This window comes from Streptopelia decaocto, assembly GCF_964273445.1.
Source record: "Streptopelia decaocto genome assembly, chromosome: 7".
In the NCBI taxonomy this organism is placed as follows: domain Eukaryota; kingdom Metazoa; phylum Chordata; class Aves; order Columbiformes; family Columbidae; genus Streptopelia; species Streptopelia decaocto.
Genome location: NC_138661.1, coordinates 23,299,506 through 23,326,259, shown reverse-complemented (window position 1 = coordinate 23,326,259; position 26,754 = coordinate 23,299,506). Strand labels below are relative to the sequence as shown.

General features: G+C 40.1%; 1 protein-coding gene across 4 annotated transcripts in view; it reads left to right on the top strand.

The window, feature by feature from the left end:
- NRXN3 (neurexin 3) overlaps positions 1 to 26,754 on the top strand; it is a gene marked incomplete at its 5' end in the record, with an annotated part of 972,314 nt that overhangs the window by 309,253 nt on the left and 636,307 nt on the right. For 2 of the 4 annotated variants that reach the window (XM_082057637.1, XM_082057639.1), the window contains one exon: positions 5,387 to 5,413. The exons of the other annotated variants lie outside the window; for them this stretch is intronic. In XM_082057637.1, the coding sequence (XP_081913763.1) occupies positions 5,387 to 5,413 (27 nt within the window). The remainder of the gene's footprint in view (positions 1 to 5,386; positions 5,414 to 26,754) is intronic. 4 annotated transcript variants of the gene reach the window in all.

The window sequence follows — 26,754 nt, the reverse complement described above, 5'->3', positions numbered from 1 at the left end:
GTTTAGACTGTTGGAACCTGGATTGACCTTCACCTCTCCTCTCTTTAGATTTATAAAGCTGTCAAATATATTCCTTGAAAAACAGAACTTACTTTCTTTCAAAATGGCAAGGTTGCCTTGCTGTTGAAGAAACAGAACTTGAAGAGGAATTACCTTACCAGAGCCATTCAATTTCAATTGTTCACTCTAAGTCACATCTAACTCTTTAAGGAGACTGTTCATAGCCAAATTGTCACACATGAGATCTGAATCTTCATTATCTGACCCTGCCAAATCCCCTTACCAGTGAGAAACAATCATCAGCACCGTCTCTGAAGACCTGAGCATGCTCGGTGCTGACTAGCTACCTGTCAGCATCCCACCCAGTGTCTAACCCATGACAGATGTGTGCAAACAAAGGCTGTTTTGAGTGGTGAGTTATTTAATTGTGCTTTTCTTGTAAGTCATTTAATACTATTAGTAAGAGCTGTCTCTTTCTTCTCTTCTTTGATCTATTCCATTTGATTACTTATTATCATTTGTGTGGTTATTAAGGTGTTCTCTATATTGTTTGTTTATTTATTTATTTTGTTTATTTTTTTGTTTCAAAACTCTTCTGTGTGTTTCAGTTGTAAAGCTTTCCCATACCCCATCAACCATGGTAAATCAAAAGATGGTATTCAACCCTTCAAAGGCCTGAAGCCTGCGGCCCGCACAGCAAACAGCCCTGAGAACAGAGCGTACAGAGCAGCCTGCAGGGGCTGGCATATCCCCCCCGCCCCTCAGCACTCACAAACAAAACAAACAGGGGACACGGTGCACCACGGGCATGGGTGGGTGCTGGCTGTAGAAGGTGGGAGGGAGAGGAAGTGCAGTGATGAATAATTCTCTAAGAAAGAGGGGTGAGGGAGTTGTTTCAGACCTTTCCCCTGGAGGTGCCCGAGGCACTGCAGCTGCATGTTGACAGCAGGTCTCAGAGTAGTTTCAGTGTTTGTTGTGTGAAGGTTAGAAGTTCAAATGTGATACAGATCTCACTTCTGCTGAGAAGGACTCTGAAGAAATAGGTCTAGAGTGGAAGGAGAGAGAGAGAGAAATTAAGCAAAACATGGCGTGGAACATCATTGGGAATAATTCCTGATGCTGAGATGATGTGCAGAAAGGGAAAGAAATGTCTGGTCTAATAGGGAAATCCACCTTCAATTGTTTTTTTTCCTCCCACTGATGAGTGGCAGAAGTAGTGTCACTGACTTTTATTACTGAATATTTCAGTTCTGTTTCTCCCTGGCCTGGCTCATCTTCAGCGCACTGGTGGCTAAAGTAAATAGTGTCTGCCTCCTGTTAATCAGAGTCAGTTCTTCTGTAAGGAACTGCAATCAATCATCCCTCTCTTGTCTTTTCCTGAGACATCTCCTCAGGAGTGTCAAAACATCTTTGCCCTCCAAAACGCAAAGTTTCTCTTGTAATTTGTATATACAAACAGCACAGTCACAGTTTCTAGCTTTCTTTTAAAAAAGTATGTGGACATTTATACCACACTTCCTTTTGTGTGAATTGGACACTCAGACCTGCTAGTGTATGCCTGTTCACACTGTTTCTCACTAATAAATTTATTTTCCATAATCAGTACATATAAAAGCCTTTGTGTTGTTTTTTTTTTTTTGTTTGTTTACCATAGTCATGCAAAAATATTTGTCAGCTGCCAGTTACAGGTGGTTGACTACATGCAAGTAGGAGAGAGGCAAGGAGATACACTATAACATAGGGCAAGAATCTGCACAGGACCTCATCCAGTTTCTCCGCAGAAAATAACCTATCGTGACCCTATTATCTTTCTTTTCCTTGTCTTAACTTAAAGTGCTCTTCCATAACTGCATTATGGGTGCTCATCAAAAGGAACAAATACTTTGTCCTTGCAGAGCAAAGGTGACTTTCCTGATTCAAGAGAAAAACATCCTGCCAAAGAAATACCACTATTTTCAGGCACAATGATACAAATGGTAGGATACACAGGCTTAATTCATAGAGACTTCTGTCTGCTGCTAAATATATCTCTTTAAACAATAAATCCCCAGTGTTAGCTAATGGCAGCTATTTAACCTTTTCCAAGGAGAGGGTCTTTGGCCCATTTTCTAGGTGATATGCTCTGGAAAACTTTCCATCTGAACACTAGGGCAGCAGTTTTTGATTCACATTAGGAATAATAATGAAAGAAAGTAACTGTAGAAGGTCTTCCCAGCTCATCCTGCTCCCCATACAGTTACAGACTCTGTTTTCACTTTACTTCTGTCCTCCAGAGTACTCATCCAGTTGCTGAACTGGCAGATGACTGGATTTACAGATGGTTAGACATGCTCGTCTTCAAAACCTAAAGCAAGGGGAAATGTCTTTTGAGTCAGGAATGTAGCCATACCTAAATAAAGCAAATCCGATCAGTAGAAGCTGATAACAGTGCTGAGAGCCTTAGATGACAATTACGAGAAGTCTTATTGCCCTGGTCCAGTGCAGGAGGAATCCCAAGCAGTTTTTTTTAGTTATTCCTGAATCCCCTAGTTGATGCTGTTTTGAGACCAAAGACCAGACTAAACCTTTACCTTACTGCCAGCAACAGCATCCTTTGCTCTGGATTTGTAGTGTTGTACTAGTTTGGAGGAAAGTTTTCTTCCTTATAAAACTGATATAAGAGGGAGAAAACAACTTGATGTATTAATGAACAGAAATCTTTTTGGTTGCTTTGGGCAAGGCTCAGAATTAAGGAAATAAAAAAAAAAACACACAAAAACCAAACCAAACCACAAAACAACAGCAAGAAAAAAAAACAAAACAGAACCAAACAAAATATCCCCCCAAAACCAACATAAACCAATCAACCAAACAAAACCAAAACAACAAAAACAAAAAACCAAGACCACCTGTGCTTGTTCCGTGAAGGTAACGTGGAAAGTATGGTGGTGCTGGTGTAACAGTGCAGGCAGATGCACTCAGCTGCCAAGCAGGATCCCCACTGACCCAGCTGGACCAAGACTTGTTCAGGAGCTGGATTTTCTGGAGTGCACTTGGGCATTTCTGCCTGGCACTCAGTTGCACAGCATTGCAGAGCCTTCGTGCTCGCAGAGTCTGGAGATCTGACAGCGCCATGGTAGTTATCAGGACAACCCCCTCAGTGACCTGGTCCCTCATCCTTGGAAATAGAAATCTAGAAGTCAGGATAAGGGCTAGACTGGTTTTTAGTTTGAAGCAGTCAATGACTCAGCTTGAGGGTAAGCCCTGGGATATGTGGTTATGTGGGTATCACTGAAAAAAAAAAATTAAAAACGCAAAACTTCTCTGCAGACATCAATAACACAACAATGTTTTTGGTTTCCAAGTTTGATGAATGTTGCCAAAGACCAGCCATGTTTCCCTTTCCAGCACACTCGCTGTTTAGTCCGTAAGAAATTCCCCTGTTGTTCCAGCCGTAACAACTCTCTCGATCTCGTTTGCAGTGAGACTTGGGAATCTCTCTCGCTCTTGCTGTCACTCTCCATCAGATCACAGAGGGAAGTTTCCCAGCATGTACTTCAGAAATCCCCTTATCCCACCCAGCTCCTATAAGGGATATACCCACCACTGTATGGTGATTGTACCAGTTGCTCCAGGGCTGTTTGCTCCCACTTTTCTGTTGCGGTTGACGACACATGACAAACCTAATCGCACAAAACCAAACCCAGATTTTCTCAAGAGAAGTTCTGCTTGAAAACAGACTCTCTCTGGCTTTGCTGCTCCTGATTGGCATGTCCCTGATCATTACAGTTCTTTATTTATAGACTCTTATTCTTTCTCCTCTTTCATTTTATTAAAAACTGCATTTAGTTTCAGCTGCTGAAATAATTTTCCTATATCTGTCCAAATAAACACAAAATTGGTCCAGTTAAGCAACTAACTACATCATATTTCTCTGTCATTCTGTATAATCTCTCTTGCTGGGCCATATCTCTGTAATAAATACGACCTTCCTTGCTGGTCAAAGCTTTAGGTGTTCTGGCAGGATGTCCAATAACATGGTTCTATTATTCCTGGCCTTGATTTTCTAAGAGAAGGTTAGCATGGCCCAAGATAGATAATAGCACTCACGTGATAGCTCTTGCCCATGCCAGACACTGCAGTCTGGATGTTCACAAGGCTGTAAGCAGACATCTATACACGTGAGATCCTCTTATGGGTCGTATCCTGAGATATGCTGAGCATTACTGTGTTAAATGAGAGAAGCAACGCTCAGAAGCCCTCTAGCTCAGGCTCCCCTACCTCAACTTGTTTTCATTGTGCAGACTCCCAGTTACCATTTATTAGATTCCATGAGCATAGCTCTATTTTTCTTTCCATGTACCCCTCTTCATCTGTCCCTTGCCTGTAACCTCTGAATGAAGCAGGGCCAGCAAAGGTTCCCAGATCTGCCACTTCACTGCCCATTTCATCTTCTCCCTGAACGTTACGAGCATTCCATTCAGTCTTAGCGTTCAGACAGCAAGGTGAGATTGGGCTCTGAAGAACTGGCAGGGCTGGAGACCTTTGAAAGAAATCCCCATCCCCCTAGCCAAAAAACAAATGTATTCCTAACCTCCAGAACTAGCTGAAATCTGGGCTGGGCGTTCGTGCGGTTAGCCGTTTGCAAGTGGCCATTTTATAACAGGACACAACTGGGCAGTATATTAACCCTTTCCTCACCTGAATGGACAGTATCAAATATGTCTGTGCACATATTAAAAAATATTCTGGGCTGGTATTGGGGGAATGAGAGGAGGGTCTGTCTTTGGGAGAGCTGGAAAGGGTTAAATATTGCATCAACAAATCTCATAGATTGAATTTACAGGTATTCTGTGATGGACAGATGCTGTATTTATGTAATAACAATACAAATTAGTTCACAAGAAACCAAGTGTAAAGGTTGACTTTGAGCTTCAAGCTTCTTAGAGAAATTTCTAAAGTTCTTTAAAAAACAAAATGACACTGGAGTGTGACTTACATTTTGAGGGAGATTTTTTGTGCTTTAATTGTCAGTTTTTAAATTGTAATTCACATCACTTCATGTTCTGGAGTAGAAGAAACTCTTAGATGCATAGGTTTCTATAAAAATAAAATAGCTTTCTGTGTCAACATGTGGATATATATGTATATTGGTATATCTCTCTATACATATGTGTATATATATATGTGTGCGTGTATATATATATTTATGTAGCCGATATTTCTGTAGAATATACTGTACATATAGACCCACTCCTGAACTTGTACAGACTGTATATAAGTATAAAATGGCCACATCTCTTTGCGTGTGTCTGTCCCCGGAAGGGTGGACTGATTGTTTTTGGATGTCTGCAGCTGTTACCTTGAAGGATGCAATTTCATCTTTCATTTATTTTTCCCCATCTAGACTGTATCAGGATAAACTGTAACGCCAGTAAGTTTTCCCTCAAGTTTCATTTTGTTCTCTTTCTATATATATTAAAATAACTTTATTTTCTTTGCTGTTTTATAAGCTGTTTTTATTTTTTCTCTCTTTTTATTTTTTTCCTTTTTTTTTTTAATAAAAGAAAATCTTCTGAAATTGAATGGTTGGGTGGGCTATGAAGCTGCAGGGGTGGGGGAGGGAATAACTTACAGTGACTGTATGTGAAATTTTGTGTTACGTTTCTCCAAGGAGGAGATGATCTGTTATTTCATAGCTTTGCAGAAGAGCACCTGAAGAACCTGATGAGCTGATATTATATTTCACTGGTAACCTGTTGTCTTTATGAAAACCACATAAGAATAACAACAGGTACTGTATGCACTTCTCCACTACAAAAAAAAAAAAAAGCCTACATATTTTAAAAAAGCGAAACAGAACGACCCATCTCAAACTCTCGCTTTACTTCAGAATGGTGACAACCTGATACTTATTAAAAATCATTTTTATTTTGGTGTAGAAGAAGGAAAAATTAGAGTTTAGATTTTGAGTATATTATCAGAGTTCTGTGATGAACTTTCGTATAGCGTTTGCCACTCTGAGGTTTCTGTAAAAAATTCCAGCTGAGTCATTGGGTCATTGAAGATCCCTTTCAATCTGTAAAAGCAGGGAAGAAGACTTAGAAAATCTCTGTGAAAAATAATAGTGAAAGATCATATCCTATTTGTCACTGCTCAGATTGAGCAAACAAAATCTTTTATGCTCTGCTTCAAAGAGTTGGTTGAAGTTGGTTTAGGCCTCAAAATAAAAAGCACTTCCCCAAGAACGGAGATGTTTAGATCTCAAGTGTACTTTGAGGCTTATCTTGCTTTCCACCAGATTCCTTGCTGAACTGGCAGATCCTCTGTGTTAGGCTTTATGTGCAAAGATTTGTGGAAGGCTAAACATCACTTTGGGAATGCTATAAGGCATTAAAAGGCAAGGATGGTCCATGTATTTTCCAGAGGCTGCAGTTTTTTTGCTCACCAGTGAGCCTCATCACTCATTCAGTGAGCAAGAATGGGAAAAGAAGCGTGTTGCATCCCCAAAAGCAAAGAGAGCTTCCAAGTAACAGAGCCAACTGCAGCATCACTTAGAGAATCTTATTGTAAAGCAGTTTCTTAGCAGCTTTGACATAGTTTTGGACTAAGAGCAGATTTGTAGTCTTAGTGAACAGATATCAGTTGTTTGTTTTTTTCCTGATGTACAGTCTTTGCAAAATCTACAAGATTCTCTGTGGTTGCAGATAGAAGAATAAATACACAGATAAGTAGACAATAGATCAGCTTTCCCTCCTGATCACTGCCAGCTAGCTGAGATCCTACTTTGTAGGGAAGAGGAAGCAATTAGTTTCTTGGCATTGGGACGTGGTCCCTGGGAGTGTGCAGCCAGAGACAAGTCAAACCATTACCTGATGTGTGATTACTCCAGGAGCTTGACCATGAGTTCACAACACTAAGAAATGCAGCCTTCTTCAACCCTGTTACAGGACTATCTGGGATTAGTCCTGTATGACTCAAAGCTTGACAACTCTTGTTGAATATGTTTTGCTCTTAAAAGTTTTAACACTGTAGTTCAAGATAGAGTGGGTAATAGGAAGAAGTGCCTTGAATCTCTGCTGAGATTGTCAGTTTTTACCCAGCAGGACTAAGGACATTTGCATAAAAATAGGATCTTTTGCTTCCCAAGAGTTCATATGCTCTTGGGGCTTAGTCACCTGTAACTCTATCTAAACACTGACACCGTAGTTCTTGTTGATGCATGTCAACTGAGCATACGTGTCAGCTCCTCTGGTACTGGAAAACCATCTGATGTTGTTGTCATCATCTTCAACTTTTGATGGCAGCTGGCTGTTGAAGGCTTAGCTATGGAAGACTATCTTCAGGTGGGAAATCAGCTTTAGTAGCAAGGAGCAGTGATCTGGTGTTCATGCAAATCAAAATCTAGCTGTAATTGAGGGAAACATTCAAAAAAGAAAAAAAGAGGGAAAAGAGAATCTTATAGAGCAGTTGGAAGACGGTCTCAATACAGTGCTTCTGTTAATTTCCCCATAAGCATCAAAACATCTTGAATCATTTTGCTTCCATGCATATTTAATAGTTGAGTCTGTTGCATTCTTAAATACTGTGTTCCTCTGAGGGTTTGTGTTTATTTATTTATTTATAAACACTTCAGATTTTCCTAATTTATTTTTTATGATACTTTTCTGAAAATGAACCACTCCACTTGTAGTCCCTCCAACACCTTGTTTTGTTGCTGCTTGTTGCAATGACTTGGGTCATCTGCCCTGCTTTCTGGAAGGGATCCTGGGAACTGATTGATGAAAAACTATATGTTCTTGCATGAATAAAATATGGTTAGGCAAGAGCAAACCGAATATCGCTAGAACCATTCCTGCAGGCACACTGGCATTTACTTGTTCAGAGGGAGACAGGTCTGCCAGGGTCTGTTGAAATGAGCAGAAGTGTTTGGAATGTAAGGAACCTGGCACATGGTTTTAAAGGTTTTGAAGAGCTGTACTTTTGAGGTCTTATGGAACATGTAGGCTAAAGAGCCTGTCACAGCAAGCACTGAAGCTAATGCTGATTGAGAGAAGTCTAATATATTGTCCCAGGCAAGCATTTCCAATATACTTTCTCTTGTGTGGTGGTTTGTTTTGGTTTTTTTTTTTTTTTTATTTTTTATTTTTTATTTTTTATTTTTTTTTTACTTGCATATCTTTAGGATGCAAGTTTTTTACTTGCATATCTTTAGGATGTCATATATCTGATGCAAAATACTGTTTTCCTTCACTTGATTTCTTCTTACCCTTTGTTTCTTAGCGCTGTAATATCTCACAGTTCTGGAATTGAAGACTAACATAGTTTCCTAGAAAAGGAACCTTTTCTTTAAATTTTTCTGTATTTTTTAAAATATTTATCCCCTCTTTTCCCTCTTGAAAATACCTAAACAGATCTATCTGTCTCTGTACACTGACAGAGTTTGAATTTAGAAGGACCTGGTAGTGCTGTTGCTTACACAGATGTAACTGGGTAGAAACTCTCTTTTCCTCTGAGTGTAAAATCAGTGCAACCAAAGGCAGGATCACAATTCCGAAATACACTCTGTGAAGGTGCATTGAATGATTCATCAAAATAATACAGGTGTAACATATAGCACAAATTTGTTAGCTGGATTTATGGGGAGAATAACTATATTCTAAATATCCTTATATTCTTGCATACATATACTTTGGGTTTTAAATAGGATTTCCTAAAGAAGAGTAGCTCTTTGGTCCATTTCCTGTAAACTGTTCCTTGAAATAGTCTGCTTCAAAGAAAGTTAAAGTTGTGATAGTTTTATAGTTTGTGTCATAATATCTGGTGCTCTTATTTTTCATCCTTTTTCAAAGGAATCTAGTCCTTAATTTCTTTATTCCCTTTTCAGTGACCCCACTTCATATCAGTCCAGATGGGATTAGTTTTTGGCTTTCTAACGAATATTAAGTGTCAAGGACAGGGCTGTGAGTGCTACAGACTTACTAGCTTTTGGAGGTGTCTTCACTTTGTTTTCTTTCTAAGTTACTGCTTGTATTATTTTTCTTGGTCCAGGTCTCTCTCCTTTTTCCAGACCTTTTATGTGGAGTGTCAGTAGTCACAGTCACATAGTTTGACACTATGTTTATGGGAGCTTCGATCTTCCCAAAGTAGTTGCCTTTGTGACAGTGAATACTTTGTCTTATTGCTTGTTGTTTCATAATAAGGCCTTTTCTTCTCACTAGAGCATGTCAGACCAGCCATTACCTATTTTCATGTGACTTGTGAAGCCTCAGTAAATCCTGAGCCTCTGAGGGTGGAAAATTACAGTCCAGTCACTACTAGTTGATCCTGTGTCTTTATGAGGTGATACATTTAGCATGTTTCAGATCCGTCTGGTCTGGTCTTTGGACTGGTCTTTGACAATGGAAGACAGCTTGAGTGTGAGATTGATTCTCCCTTTTCAGTTCCTATGCTTACTGTATTTAGTGCCTTAATTCAATGCAAACGTTAATGTTTTGGTTTAGTAAGTGCCGCTGCAACAACGTAAAATACAAACCTATAATGTGTAACTCTCTGGGAGAGGTGTAAAGTTTTCTTTTCTTCCATATCATCATAAGTAAATAGGAAGCTGTGCTAACTGTAATAAAAATGCTATAAAACCAAGTGCACTTATCTGGTGCCTAGTGATGTTGCTGTCATTTTAATAAAAGCTTAATAGCACTCTAACGTGAAAATGTTATTTGGAAAATGAAGAGGTGTGATTAAACATACACATCATATTTGTGACTCCAGTGTCTCCTAACACCAGTTAAACATAATCAGGAGGGAATAAATGCTTATGCAACCTGAAAAGTGTCAAGTCACTGGTACGTCATATTGTAGTGCTGAAAGCAGCGGCGGTGTCTGTAGCATCTGTATAGCCTAGCTGAGAAAGGTCTTACCTTTGAGCAGTCTCAGACTTGGGGTGCTGGTTTGGCCTCGTGCTGTTGCTGCACTGCAGTGCACAAGAAAGGAAGTGAGCAAATCTGTCTTTGGAAGACTTTTCCTTCAGGCAGGTAATGAAACAACAGTCCTCTCAGGTATTTTGTCAGATAGTAAACTAAGAATTCTGTTAAAAGGAAAACATACCGTGCTGGATCCAACAGCCTGAGAGAGGTGAGGCTGATGCCACTCCCTCTTCTCAGATTTAACCAGTAATGAGGTTGAAGATATATTCCTGGCAGGTACACACACAAGGCACACATATTCACTACATATGTAAGTGAATACATGGCTGTCCACACAGATCACAGACAAGCTCTCAGAGCACCCACACATAGGCAGCAGCAGTGGCGTCCTTCTGTTCTTCTGTCTGTCTGGACAGGATGGAGTTCCGCTAGTGAGAATATATAAGTACACACATATATGGGATGGATTGCTCCAGCAGCTGGGCTTAGATGCTCAGTCTCCCCAGTAGCTAGCCTCTGGATCTCAGCTTCCCCAGCTGCTGACATAAAAGCCCCTGAGGCTGCAGCCCTACTCCAGTTGCTGGTACAGGTCATCACATACACATCGTTGGCCAGGACTTCTCAGGTCCCAATAGCTGACCCCCCTGTGCTTTTACCCTAGAGATACAAAGGTGTTCTCCTACCCAGAACTGGCCCTTACAGACCCCTTCACCCAGTGCCCCCAGGCCTCTTTACCTCTCCACTGGCTAGTCCAGCTTGATCTTTGCTAGTGATGATGTACAGGGACACTCATGCTAACTCCAGTTTCTGGCAGCATGGACACACAGGCCCTATGACCCATGGTCTGATTACACTTGCTGCACTCACACCCCAATCACACACAAAGAAGAGAGAGCATTCACTCAGGCAAGAGTTTAAAAAGAGCTTAATAAGAAGATAGGACAGACCGTGCTGATCAGATGCTGGGCACAGCAAGACAAGCATACTGGCCAGCCATTAGTTTACCATTTTATCCCCTTTCCCCTCTATTTTCCTGCTCTTGTTCCTCCCAGAATCACTTTTCCTGCCTTTGGTTTCTCCCCTAAACATCCCATAATAAGTCTGTGTGATCCCAAGCTGCTTTCACTCTGCATTCCATATGTCCCACCATAGGTAGCAAACCCCTTAATTTAAAAAGTGATCTCAAGAGCTGCTCCAGATGATTATAGTGATGAGTTTCACACTTGGACATTGGGGCTGGTGGCTCTGGTTGGACAATCATGTTGTGGCCCAAACAAGGTGTTTGTACACTGGGAGTCCTTGATTTGGGTTCCCACCTGCCACTGTGCCCCTGTGCTCCTCTGAACTTATGGAGATGGGCTGATGGCTCCTGTGATAGCCCTGGTTGTAACCCAGCAGGGTATTATTTAGGTTTGCCTTCCTGCTGTTCTCTCTCTGAGCTCCTTTGTAGGTGTGCAGGTGAGCTTTATCACATAACCAAACAAATGCCTCTTCTATATGACAGCTACCACCAGCTAAAGTATTTTGTCTTAGATTTCCTTGATTTAAGTCCACTCCAATTTCCCAGGGAGAAAAAAAACTATTGACTTTAGGCTGCTTGGTACCCCTACGAAGTGGATTATTGAGGTTGTTTTAAAAAGGTAGCGACAGTGTCCATACAGTTACAAGTTGCAGTGGAGAGGATAAGACCCTTTGGGGCTGGGTTCCACATGGACGTGTTCACCTAGGCGAGAGGCAAAAGGTGAAGTGCATACAAGAAGCTGCTCTGCTTTGCTGCTGTTTAGACAATATGTCTTCTGTAGATTAGATTCTGTAATTAGTTGCCAGAACATCCACTTTGTTCTTTTATTCAAAGAAAACTGACAGAAAACTGGAAACTCATGCTTTAGGACCTAGGAGGAAGTGAGTATTTTATATGTGATTAATTTTGCCTGAGAACAACCCAGAGAGTGCATCTCTAATGAGACTTTCAATAGTTAAAATGGAAAAGAAAAGCAAACGCTAATCAGCACAAGCACGGCTTGCTGTGTTGGGTGCTGCCTTATCAGTAAATTTAAAGCCAAACCAGTGAGCCTTAAGGCTCAGTGGATACTGGATCAGGAGTGACCAGTAAAGAGGCTCTAGCGATTTGCATTATTGGGTGCAGAATACTGGGTGTAATGAGCAAAAGCTTTTCACAGTGTCTTTAATCCTCCTCATCCAGACAGTGCCATGAAGATCAAGGATTTGCTGTGGCATAATTAATTAATTTCTGCAATCCTACACTGCAGTTTGAGATATCAAAATGTCCCTGCATCCCAGAGTATTTCAGGGCCTGTAAATCTGGGCTATGAATGCAAGTCTGTGTTTACCAGATTCCTGCTAGCCCCAGCTCTTAGTTAGCAGCAGTTAGCCTTCATCTTCCAGCTAATACTGTCACATCCTTTGAAAAATCTGTGGTCTTGATGCTTCGGTTCTAGTGCTCAAGGAGACACTTCAGCAGGTCTTCTAAGGTCATCAGTTTGAAGAGATGGCGCTGTTGAGAGCAGAGCTTGATGGAACACTTTCTGTCTTATTTTTAACTAAATAGCTGCAGTGGGATCTAACAGGAAAGAAAACTAACCTTTGAAACTCAGCAATCATCTGTCAGGAATCAATGACCTGCTTCTGGAAAACAGCTATGCCAATTCACTCACTATTGTTCTCACCACAGCAGCTTTTCTTGACTCCTTGCCCCTTCTTGAAAGGTTGTCTTTGTGCTATATGTTTTTATATATACCATTTTCAATTCCTATAGCCTTTGACCCCTTCCATGGGAGCATAACTGAAAATGAGAATTGTTGGGAAGGGGACAGAGTCAAAACAAACATATCAATCATACTGTCAGTCAATAAGCCAGATACCTGTTACTTAATGCTAGAAATTCTGAATAGTTGGATTCTTGATGCTATAACAAAGACTATGAAATATGAGTTAAAAGGTTGGAATGTTTGTTGTTGATGATGTTGTTGTTGTTTTGGCCAGAGGAAAATGATGCTGTGGGTGAACCTTGGAGTAATGTAGGAAGAAGAAGCTTGTGGGCAGGATAACTTTTGAAGTCATGGGATGCTGGCTTTTGTTTTAATGATACATTGAACTAACTAGTTGCTGGTCAGCAATGTTTTTCTCCTATCCACCAGAAGTTATAATACAAGCTTCCTTTCTCACATCTGTTTGGGCAAGCAGGATGACTTGCTTCCTTTCATATTGCAATGTTTGCAGGATCTCAGCCAGGATGCCTGGGGAAAAAAAGGCTTTGATAGGTAAACTTCTCCACTTCTCTGTTTGCTGTTTTGGCTACGTTCTTTGTATAAATTGATTTGTGTTCCTTTCAGATCAGCTGTCATCACCTGTGCTTTCCTCAGTGTTTTGATGTAACCCCATAGGCAACTAAGCACCACACAGCTGCTTGCTCACTCTGCTGCAGCCTATGTGTTTTGAACGCTGTTTTGCTCACAAACCCAAAACATAGCACTATGAGGGCTGCTATGATGGGAATTAGCTCCCTCCCAGCCATATCCAGTACACTCAGGAAGCAACTATAGCCTTCAAAGTTTGTGGATATCACGCTATAAGGCTTAAAAAGGCAATGCTTTTGCTGCCTTACACTGAAATAGAGGGCCAAAGGTAGACTGAATCAATGTTATCTCTGGTGCCCAGGCATCGGGCATTTGGTAGTTTCTTTTTCCATTTCATTAATTTATCTTCTCCTACACAAAGCACTGAGTTTGCGGAAACTTGCTGTGTGAGTGTTAATATTAGGAAGCCACGTAGGCAGTACTAAATATGTGGTTTCCAGTATTAAGACATGTCAGGCTGTTGGCTATCTTAAAATCAAACAATGGCTGCATTGGGACTTAAATACTGCATACTGTTTCCATGAATGAATAGTGAGAGGGTTGATAATGACAGAAGTTGCCTCTCCACAGGTGGGAACTCTTTTCCATGCTTAACGGTCCTCACAGCACCCACCTATTTCAGCAGTGACTGCTACTGTCCTTCTACCACCATGACCTCTCACATTTCTTGTGTTTTGCACTGCAACGCTGGTTTGTCTGGCAAAAGGCACTGCTGCTAGAATTCTCTCAGGGAGCAAAGAATTGTAATTGCACACAGGTGCTTGAGGAGTAAGATAGAAGTTTACTTTTAAAACATCCTTTGGTGCTTCTGACTTTGAACATTGGCCTCTCTGAAATGAGCCAGGGAAAGGTGAGCTGCAGATTTGCAGTCCACCTCAAAACAAAACACCTTAGAGATCTTTTTTCAGGGACCAAATAAGTCAGAGAGAACAAGAGCCCTTCTCCTAGAGAGAGTCTCACTTGGTCAAGCTGGTGCATGTGCCCTTTGTGTCTGATGCATGTGTCAAGCTTGTGTTGCTGCTGCTTCTCTGGAAACCTGCCCTTAGCAAACCTTTCAGCAGTGATGTCTTATTTTCTAATGGCTTATCTTCTACTTCTTTCAAGAAAAGTTGATTCTTGAGGTTTCAGGGCCAAGGAAACAGTTGTTGACTTCTTGCTTCTCTTGTGCAAATACAATACATGGGAAGAGTTGTTACCACAAGGAGCCTGGCCGAGATGCTGCAGATACATTTGATCAGTGGTGAAAATTTTTTATATCATCATAAGACATTTTCTAGCTAGTGGAAAATGCAAGATGCTGAATATTTTCATTCTGAATGTAAAAAGTTAGGAAGCCAGAGAGAAGTTCTCAAATCATTTTCCCAGTTCAATATCTTTTTGATTTGTGATACTTCAGTGGCTGCTGTATTAAAGTCATGTGTGCATACTTCATTATGGAAAAATAGCTTTTTCCTCTTGGTGGATTTCACAGTATCCAGGCCTGATCATGAACTGGAGGTCAAATCACCAGGTACAGATTTAATAATTCAAGGGTATAATATTATTTTAATTTGCTTATGAATTTGAAATAGAGAATCACCAGCAAGCTTGGAACAAAACAGGGAAGCTATTATGCTAATTAACAGTAGATCCAGGCAAGGGTTTAATTGCATATTAAGAAACTGCTAGCATGCTGACATCATTTGGATTGGTATCTTTTCTGTTCCCCTTTTTTGTAGGGGAACCTTACTTGAAATTATTCAGCCCACTGTTTTGAACTGGTGTGGATGGAAAAGAAGAAAGGCAGCTGATGTTGCTCTTGACTCACATCAGCATCTTCCAGGTTGCGAGCAGTTCCTGCCTCCACCAAGCTGTTCGGATCTTTGGAACTCCCTAGTGAAAAAGTTCTTACAGCATTCAAGAATTTAAACAAAGTTGTGGTCTTCTGTCTAGCACAGTGCTTCTCTTGAATTCTTGGAGTTTAAGCTCTTACCTTCAAGAGGAGGGACAGTATTTGCCAAATCATTCTGCTGCATGTGAAACCACAAACCTTTCTTAGCTGAGTAGGGAAAAATGTCATACATTTGATATTTTCTTGCTGCAGACCCGGGTCTTTTTGCATGCATATGGGGGGTTCTAGATTTGAATGCATTCACTCCATTCCAGTCAAAGGTGTGTGCATCTTAGAGAGTTTATAAAGGCAAATAGTCTAATTTGGATAAAGTGGGTTTACACAGTCAGTGCAACAAAAAAGATGTCAGGCGTAAATGCTGCTGGAATTCCATTGTTCTTTTTTAAAGGCAGAAATAACGTAAAATTCTTGTAATTGCAAAGAGGACACTTGAGTGAGCTATAAAAGTGTGATTTTTTTTTTTTTCTTCTAGGTTTGTAAGGCGAGTTTGATCAGTAGGAGAGTGATTTAAGCCAGGAGTTTATGAGAGCTCTTGTAAATCAAGTATCCATTGCTGCTAAAATGCAGTCAGTTCTACTGTGGAAGGTGGCAGCAATGTCATGTAACAATTCTGATTCAACTTTAATACAAGAAAAGAAGGGAAGAACCATATTTGTAGATGACCAGGCAGATTTTTGGATGTCAGTACACAGCTGGCCAAATCATATACTGGTAGTTACCATTATAGTTTAACAGTAATTGCTTACATCCCAATTATATTGTTACCATAGCCTATTCTGCCACATCCTCACTATCTCTCATGAAAATGCTGATCATAGTCCTGGGATTGTCAAAATATTGATGCCACAGGTGTGGGTAATATTATTGCCTTTTTTTTGTTTGACTGATTTATTGTTTGTTTGTTTTTACAATAGGTAGAAAATTAGCCCCATTTAGTTCCATGTTTTGCTATACTAGAAAAAAATGAAATTTTTTTGCTTCCAATTCATGTTACAACAGTTTGCTGCTTAGGATAATTTTAGATGGAAACATACATATATACACACACACAAACACATATATATATATGTAGGCACATATATATATATGTAAAGGGCTTCCTAAATCATCATTGTCATTGAAAGCAGTGCTAATAAAATCGACCAGTTCTCCTTGTAATCAAAATTTATAATATTTTTCTCACTGGCCACACTTTGATATGTTTTAAGCATATTAAAATGCAACAGAGCAGAGGCAACAGCATGAAAACTATAAGAAAATGGGGGACTTTTTTTTTCCACCATAGCTCTTATGCAGCTTGTTTTTCTGAATGAACTGAAAAAGTTATCCATACTTCAAGAGTTTTGCCATAAGTGTAGTAGATTTGAATCTTTCAGCTTGGCAGACTTAGTGGTATTTTTGCAATTTTTCCCTTGCAGGGTGACTCCTGTAGCAGCACAGCAGAGTTTTCCAGGGAATGTTGCACAGAGAGAATAATTTATGAGCCCAGCTCTCAGTGTGTGCTTGGGCTGGGGGTGTCAGGACCCAGTCGAAGCAAACTTTCCTGGCTCTGGTGCTAGTTGATGTGCCTGTTACAGAGGGGCCTGAGCACCACCTCGTGGTTTGACTGCAGATTATCTAGTCGCTTCAATTCCTGTGCTAAGCAGCCTGAATATGTCTCCAAAGCAGTATGATCATTTTGGCTTTGTTGTGTTGGGTTTTTTTCCCACCTATGGAAGGGTTGGAGGTATGTTCAGGGTGCTTTGTAGAAATTAGTAAAGAGGAAGATTATGTTCATTGGTAGAGCTATGTGAAAAGGGACTTGAATGAAAAGAGGTTTTTGGCTACCATATCAGTTCTGCTCTATAGGAAGCACGAAACTTTTGAAAACTGTGAACTCTACCATAGGTCAGTGCTAATCAGCACAGAAAACAACAAGCTCTGCTTCCTTGAAGTTACTCCTTTTTGTCCAATATTAAAACAGCTGATACTATGGGGCTGAAAGTTTCTGGCTTGAGTGCTATGAACAACCCAAGAATGCAGACAGAGGGGACTCCTCAGGCTCTGCCAGGCTGTAGCAGACACAACTGTTCTGTGTCTCTGACAGCTGCAACAAATCGGACCATCCTCACTTCAGTATTCCTTTCCAGTGCTGAAATCAACATAATGTTCTGTATTTCAAACATTTGTTTCTGCCACCTCCCTCTGGTTCCAAAAGTATGGTTCAGGAAACCCAGTGGTAAGGCTCAGGCCTGAAGTAGTAAGTGTTATTGTATAAGCATGTCCAAAACATTCTTATTAAAATATAGCATACAGAGTACCTACAGAAATGTTCATCACCTCCCGAGATCAGAAGTTTCACAGAATATAGAACTGATGTCTTTTCTAGCAATTCATATGAATGTGTGGATAATCCCTCATGGTAAGAGCAGCCTAGACTGGATGTGGGGCAGCTGACAGGTAGGTGGGCTAAGAAGGTAGGGAAAATATTATGCTTTGATTTCAGGTAAAATCCTTAAAAGCACATTAGCCCACACTTCTATTGTAATGGGCTGCAATGGCCGTATGTGAATACAGAGGTTGTAAAAACTGAGGGTATCACTGAGAAGACATGATGTTACTTTAAACCCAAATCCTCAGTTGAATCAGCTAGAACCCATCTCAGAAATTCTGTGGAGGAGTAATTAAACAAATTTGAGATGCAGTCCGCTTGAAGCTAATATTAGAATTAAATCTGGTGTTCATTTTATAACCAAAAAAAATACTTTAAATCTCTTAAAGATCTTACTCTTTGCTTTACCATGAACCCAGTCTGATATTTCTTGAGCTGAATCAAGGTGAACCAGAGAAATCGGTGTGTTTCACAACCACACAAAGAGTGACTCTGACAGGGCAGGTGTGAGAAAACAGACAGAGGAACTTGGGCTCTGAGATTTGTTTAGGGAGCCAAAGGGCTGGAGAATGTTTCCAACCAAATTGCAAATTATGAATGTGGCGAGTGAGTTGTGGGAAGGTGTCTCTCTGAACAGGTGCCAGCTACTCCTCTTGCCTTGGGAAATAGAAACGTAAAAGTTGCTTCCCTGTTTCGGGTAAACTTTGATACACTGGAAGGAAACATTTCTTCCTTAATTTTGAGAGAGGTCTTTTTCTACTTTGTCCTTCCAGGTATCTCGTTTGTCCAGTTCACTCAATGGAATTAAAATAAAAATCTATTCCTCTTTCTTGCACCTCTTTGTATAGTTTTCAAATATTCATTATTTCTGTTATAAGGGGAAAAAAGCCCAGTTTTCTGTCTTCTTGATTGTTGATACTGTGGTTTTCAGCAGTCAGTTACATTAGGGTGTTATTAAGATTATTTTCTACTTCAGCTCTAATTTCCAGAGGTACTGAGACTAGTCAGTCCCTGTCAGCCTTCACAGGATTTTTAGATGCTCAGCATTTCAGAAGATCCAAATCTTAAGGCCTTTGCCCTTAAGAGATCCACTACCAAATACTGAGGGGAAATTTTCAGAACTGAAAATATGACAAGCCTGTTGTGAGGTAAAGAAAGGCAAGTTCTTGGGACAGGTAGTCTTCAAGTGGGAAGGTGGGCAGGATTATTGCCAGTTCTTGGTGATCACATCTCAGTCATGCAATGTACCTAATGGATCAGGTTTTCCCATGGGATTTAATCACCATGATGTAAAAAAAGTATTATCCTGAGAAGACTGAGGTTACTTTGCTTTGAATTTAAAAAAAAGTGGTTTAATGTGTCACAGTTTTACCTCTAGGGATCTGCATCATATTTAGACTCCATGGCCAAAACTGAACATGTTTTCATATGAGATTTCTGCTTTCATTTTTTTTTCTGATGGGGCCAGATAAGTAACAGAAACATCACTTTTCTGAGAGTTTGGGAGTACAGAAGAACTTAGAACTACTTATAGAAGTATAGATACTTATAGAACTGCAGTTGTGATAAAGTAAAGCAGGGATGTATAACAAAATGTTTTAACCCACTTCCCTTTTTTGGTGGGGGTACAGTAACTTCATCTATGACTGGGTAAGGTAACACATTGCTTTGTTCTGGCATCTCCTTTTTGGTCACAGCACTGATCAGATATTTGATTCTGTTTCATAGTCAGATGAGATTTGAGCCTAAAATTAAAAATCCTTTCTCAGTTCTTAAGCATATTTCTATCTCTGGAGTATTCTTCTTATGCTGATGATTTAATCCTTAGAAGACCACAGTAGTTGTGGTATTATTATCCCTGTGGAGTTACTGAAGGACAGAGTGTGAAGTCATTTTATGCAGAAGCAGTAGCAGTGACACTATGGGCTTTCAGCCCTGCCCTAACACAGCATCATTACTGGGCACTTCTGACAGTGAGGGAAAGCTTTGTTGTAGCTGTTCAGCCCTGGTGCTACTCTACAATTTTTAGCAGAGATAGAAGTATGAGCAAAGAGGTTACACATTTTTACTCACTAATAGTATATGGAGGGATCCAACTTGTGTAAGAAGGCTCTGTGTGTGAATTTGTTGCTAATGCACTTTTTGGAAATTTCCGGGTAGCATACTTACTGAAAGGAAAATCTTTAGCTGCTTTTCACACTACAAGTATACTTGAAGTTGGTCTGTTAGGAATAAAACAATATCCATGAACCGTGAACACTGTTAATTGTATTAATACTGAAAAAAACCTCCTCACATTCTGCCTCAGGTGACAATAGTTCCAGATCTTTTGCTTCCAGGTAGTAGCAGGTCTACTGGAGCTGCAGTGGGTCTAGTGTAAAACCTGTACAAATTCTGCAAGGGCAAAGGAGAAGGAAATCTAGGAGATTTCCCAAGGGCATTGAAACAGCATCTCAATATCAGCTTTTTCTGAAGAAAATGATCTGAAGTACTAACAAACTTGCTAGCATGCAATTTCCATGGCTACAAATACAGAGGTGAAATAAACCCAGATCCTGTTTCCTTAGCATCAAAGACTGTAGGGAAGTTTCAGTCTGTTCTTACTGTTGCTGAGTGAAGAAAATCTCACAATGGAAAATCAAGTGGTAGGTTCAGTGTTCAGTGAGGACCAAGCTAGCCAGAAGGCTTTCATTTAAGGATCCAGAACAGCAGAAGTGCCTGTCGATGTTTCATGGGCCTATCTGTGACCTTTGGGAACCTTCCTTGCTGTTTAGTGTACAGCGTAACTACCCTTCTCTCAGCATTTCCACTGTCCTGCTCCATCCCCTGCATCAGTAAAACATTTTCCTTGGGCCTTCACTATCATTGTGGTATAACTGGGAGAGCAGGGGTGCTGAAGAAAGAGCAGCTGGGCTCTGAAACATCTGGATGTGCGTTGCACTTTTTGGCTATTCCCTGTCATAGCAACAATCTTCTTTTACTGGGATCCTTGTGTGGGTACTGACTGCAGGAGCCCGCAGTTTTCAGCTGCACTGGAGACTCACTGTCAGAGTCAGTCAGCCTCATGGAACCCCCAAGAACAGGGGTGTTATACAGAAACCTCTCAAATTTCCTGCAGATGCAGAAAGGGTGGAGTGGATGTTTTTCTCTTCTGCTTGCTTTTAGTTAGGAACATGGTCATGTCAGATCTTAGGGCTCTTTTTTTTTACTAGAGGATCTTTACAGTGGGAGCTTTTCTCACTCGTAACTGATGGGACAAGGGTGTTTACTCTTGTGGATAAAATGAAGTAGGTATTAGAAATGTGGTTTATAGCACAAGAATAAAAGTCACCAAGGCCTCTCCCTTGCATTCATAAAGAAATGGAAGGTGGTTAGGACAGGAAAGTATCACAGCATTTCTTTGCATTTCTTTAGTGGTTACTCTGAATGAAAATTTTGCTTGTAAAAAAATGTACCCCACATAGTGGAGTGCAGCAGTGGGCTGTAGCCACGTGGTGATCGCAGCATTGTACATCGCTCTGCTTGCTGTTAGTTTAAGAAGACTGTATGTGAAGAGGCCCTAAGGAGCCAGTGTGGCTCAGAAGGAGCTCTTACTCAATAGAGACAGTTGTTTATAAATCACTTTAGTCACCAGTCCACCATCTCAATTCCGTTCCTGTTTGGTTGGCTCATATTTCAAACTTTTTTTTCCCCAAGCATTGAGAATTCTGCCTATAGCTTCTAAGATCTCCACAGTGGCTAGAGGTGGAGTTTAGCATCCCAAATGTCTCTCCTCAGTTTTACCTCTCTTCCACAGCATTCTGGTCTGACGTATGCTCTTGCATGTTCACAGGCAACAGAGACCAGAATATTTGTATTTCAAAAGGATGATGCAGTTTTGGTAGGTGAACCAATTCACATCAAGAACCCCATTACTAGCCGGTGTCTATTCTAACATCAGAGAATTACCAATATATTGACATAGTAGTCAGGTTGTCTAACCTGGCTTTGATAAAAGCTTTTTCTTGGTGCCATCAGAGCAAAAGATATGACTTCTTCTGTTTTGATATTATATGCCCCTGTTCTGGACACAGAGAATCTTAGTTTCAGTTCCTGCTGCTAAGAATGGTACAAGGAGCTATATATTTTTACAGGACAGCTTGGAGACAGAAGCTGCTCTGAAAACGTTATTAACTAAATGACTACAGAAATTAAAGGCATAGAGGAAATGTATGGGCGTTAACATTTAGTTTAATGATTAAATTTAGTTAGCATTTAGTCCCTTGAGACTTGTCTCTGTGTAGTCAGTGGAGAGGACAAAGTTCTTCTAAAGAATGGTTTGGAGCTACAGGCAAAGTCACTCTCCTCTGGTGGGTGATTCAGATCCACCTGCACCTCCTGACTGATTGTGAGGAGCATTGCTGTGATACTTCTCATGGAGACTTTCGGTAGACTTCTCAAATCAACATCCTCACAAGAGTCTCCAGATAATAATAATCTCTACATAACTCTGTAGTAGCAAGATTTTGGACGAGTCCTTTATTTATCTGTGTTTCAGCTTTCTAGTAAGGTGTAGCTAATAATAGTCACCTGCTTGCCAGAAGGCTTTAGCATCTGAAGTCATGAATGTCTGTAATGACTTTAATATCATCAGTACAAAGGTATAGTGCAAATATATTTAGTGCACATGAAAGAATAATGAACTCCTGATTATTACCCACAGCATTACAATAATAAACTGCTATAGGATGCAATGTTTTCCAAATTATTAAAGGCCAGATTGTCCTCCTGGTACAATTTGGTGGAATCGTGGCAAGAAAATTTTTCGCTTTTATGTGTGGTAATTAATTTTCTGAAAGAAATCAACATCCATGTTTAGATGTAGTTATTTTGATACAGATACCATCAATTCAATAAAACATGCCACATAAACAGTAAAACAAACAAAAAAAAACAAACCCAAACCAACAACAACAAAACACACAAAAAAGTGCATTGAAGAAGATAACTGTGTTTCTTACACCACTTCCTATGTGTTCGGAAACAGCGAGGAATAATGGATTTGTTCTTTAAACAAAAATGAAAGAAATGCTCAGTCTGCTACACAATAACTGAATTGTTGGAAATGTGGTTAATATGTACAGTTTTGTAGGCTTGGGATTTACGCACTGTATTTCAGATTCAGTCATAACTTCCATAAAAATGACAGAATAATTAGGACAGAATAATGAGGTTATCATTAACGATATTTCTCTTGCACATGATTGCATGTCTCAATCTTCTGGATGGCTGAAATGTCTGCAGGCTGGGTAACAGGTTACCCTGTTTATTATATTCTCCATACATTATGTTTCACTTCTTTCATTTGTACACAGAACTAGATAGTTATCTTACATACATTGCAAATTCTGATCCTGCCCTGAAATTTTTAATCTGTCTTTTCAACACTGAGTATTAAAACATAGCATTTTGCTGCTGCTGAACTAATCTTCCACTTAAGCTGTCTGAGTCTGCAAAAGCTGAAGTTTGCTTATGTGGGTTTCTCTATAATAGTTAAGTCATGTTTTGATCATGATTATGCTCAATATACTATGCTGCCTTTATATAATGCTGATTTTACTTTTGATAAAGTAGGCTCTACTGATAGAGCAAAATCAGCTTAAATAGATGCAGAGTTTTTCTCATGTTTGTTGGTGTTGTCACCCAACTTTGGAAAATTACATCAGCATAGCAAAAGGGAAAATTAATTATGCTTGTAAGAGTTTCAGTTACTCTAAGAAGAAATACTAAAGCTAAAATTTGCCTGTGTGCTAAAAAATAATTACTTCTATAAATAAAAGCTAAGTGGCGATGCTGACCCTGGGCCATAGCAGTATGATCTATTTGCCCTGTGAAATGGTCTGCTGAGTTTTACACCTTTGGTCTCTGCATTGGGAAATGTCATTTCAGCTGTGACTGAACGCCTGTTCAGATGCCTTTCTTCTTCTCACTCGGTGACATGTCTGGACTTGGGGCTCTGGCTGTTTTCTTTGGCAAGTGGCATGATGTCAGCAAAACACTGTTGGCATTAAACTTCACAGATTTTGAGACGTTCTCATCTTGGAATTTGAGATGAAACTGAAGTGGATTCTTCCTGACTTTTTTTTTTAATCATGTAATTATGGCATAGACATCTTCATGTTACACGCAAATGTTCATGTGATTATCAGTTCTATAGGCATGATCAGAAATTTACTGGTTTTAACTGTATCTCACTCTTGGCATTTCATTCCATATATATACTGAGAGAAAGAGAGAGAGACATGTATGTATATATATATAGGGCTTAGTGCCATCCACGTAATGGGAGTGCGATCCTGCTTCTTACTGGAGCAAAAAGGCAATATTCCTTTTGAATTTGAATCAGGAGCACAAATACAAGTATTATCAGGAAAGAATCATATTGTGCCTCCCATATCAAAGAATGAAATGTATTCTTGGATGAGGTTAGAAAAGACGTAGCATCTTAGCTAGGCAGGAGAGGCAGGGAGGAAGCTCAGAGGAAAAATACCTTGTATCAGAAGAAACTAAATTACATGTCAGGAGACAGAAAGAGATTGAAAAGAGACCAGTTTTAAATAACAAGTGAAGGTGAGAGATCTAAAAATAAAGAAACTGTAGTTTTAACAAGGTCAATTTTAAATGTCTAAAGCAGAGAGCAATCAGTTTTTCACTGTATCTTGAAAAGACTAGGGAATCACAAAGGTTTATGAGAGGGGAGGGTGATCTTGTCATGAGAATAGAACACTAACATCTTTTTTAAAGTGAACAAATCTAATCAAGTCAAAAAAGAAAGAGAATGGAGACTTGCACTTCTCATCTACGTGTATAATATGTAACACGTGGCAAATTGGCTTCCAAATTTGCTCGGCTTGGTCTCAACCTGTTTGTTTTGGAGCCCTCACATACCTTGAGAATAATTGTTCTGTGCCCTTCTGTAAATAACCCCAAACAATAGCAGAGCTGTGGCAGCTGCTGCTTTGATCGGAACATACAAAGCCACATTGGTAAGGCAGCAGCTTTGGAATATAAAAGAGGAAATCATACTCAAAAACACAGCATGTGTGTGTGTGTGTAATTTTTAGTATAGATTGGAGCCATTTTTCTTTGCCTCCTGACTCCTGGGAGAGATTCAGTTGTTAGAATTGCTCTGCTGCAATTGCTGAACACTTTGTGCAGTGTGTGCATGTTCACTGAGTGCATCTATCAGTTGACATATTGGCCTTAATGGTTCTGCATGTTTTTGTGTCTTTTCAAAATCTATCTATCTTGCGAGTCAGTCATTTATTTGGTCTTTCAGTTCGTCTAATCTTTTTATGATTTTATTGATTTGTTCATGCTAAGGGTACAGAAGAAAGAAGCCATTTTAACTGCTCTGTAAATAGCTAGAACAAGCCAACTGAGATTACATGTCCTATGTTTTCAAGGCAGGTCTAAGAATGTGTTTCTGCTCCCACTGAAACCACTTCCAATAAAACCTAGGTGGGTTTTTAGTGATATCTTCAGGGGGCCTTGCATATCTTAGGAACTTTCAGGAAGGGTATTAGACACAAATGAGTTGATGAATGAGAGCTTTTCACAATGAAGTGAGCCTCTTCACTTTTACTAAATTACCAGGAACTCTTTCCCATTCTTAATTCTTTTTGAGGAAGAAGCTGTGCTCATAGTGGCTTCCCTGTGTTTGTGTGTTTTCAGTCTCTGGCGCACTGAGGTTGGCTCTGCTTTCCCTTTTCTGCTCACCTTGACTCAATGCTGCAAAATGTTTCACAGGGATACAGGAGTGATAGTGTCTTGAATTTACAATGTCATTGTAGCCCGACATTTTGTTTCGCAGACCCTGTTCTAAAAGCTTTAAATTTTGGATTATTGCTTTCCCTGGAAATGGCTGTGGAAGGGAGGTGCTAAATAGCATGTTGATTCTGCAGAAATACTGCAGCACTAATGTGCAGAGATTTTTATCAGGAGCAAATATTTTTGACCAGGTTTAATAGTCTGTGCCTAGCACTGTTCATTGAACTTTGCTTTCTCCCAGGCACTCTGCATCTTCCATGTCTTCAGCAGCTTTTTCCATAAAGAGAGGTACAAATGAGGTTGGAAGCGTCAGTGAAGTTCAAGCTCTACCGCTGTTGGAGAGCTTGAGACAAAAGCTGGGGTGCTGATATATGGAACTAAATGCAGGCGCAGGAGGCATGTCAAGTGACATGAAAAGATGAGTGGTGTGGAGTCCCGGTGTACATAAGGGCTGATGTGATTCAACTAGCTGGGTTACCCAGGATCATTACTGTCCTGCCTGCTCTGTCAGGTGCAGCAACACCAGCAGTGCAATGACTGGTGGTATCCAGTACCCTTTCCCCAAGTCTTTGCTTTGGGTCATTCAAAGGAGACCTTTTTAGTAGTAACGTTCAAGGATTTTGGTTGCTTTTTAGTGGAAGGGACTGAAGAGTCTGGCTCCTATCTTTCTAAGCACACATTTAGTTTTTCTATCTTGCTAATGTTATTCCTTCACTGGTCATACAGCTGGCATGCCCCTGTAGAGGACCAGCACTTGGACCTGAACTCAGACTGACAGCTGAACCCTGTGCATTGAGAGATACCAGCGTCTCCATGCTCTACAGACAGTTCCACTTTTCAAGCAGTTTTACCCTGGAATGGTAACAGCACCAAGACTATTCCTGCTGGCTTGTGGTTCTGGTCACTACTTTTCTGTTACAGAACTGTGCCAGAGACTTTTAACAGTGTGCAGTGCAGGCTTTGTGAGCAAAATTGTCTGCTCAGTCTGTATGCCCTTCTGAAGTCAAATCTCAAGTGAGAGACATCGGACTGTCCTTGGTGCTTTTTCAGACAGGCTTAGATTTTCAAACCTGGTATTTAACTTTTGACAGATATGGATTAAAGAAGTCAAGAAGAAAGAATGCAGGAGGATCCTCTCACTCGAATGTTATTCATCTCACTCCAGTCTCCCCATAGAAAAAGGAGATAACTAATTCCCTCAAAATACAGCATGATTTTGATCTTCCTCTCAGCTTCATAATTTTTGGGTCATGGGAGATTAATCTCATGAATTAGATTAATTTTGATCCAAAAGGGGAGATCCAGTGGGGAAAATACAGTTTTGCTGCTAATTGTTTTTGTCTTGGTGTTTCTATCAAGCCCAGAATTCTCGAGTGCTTTATAAACAGAAAGTCTCACAGT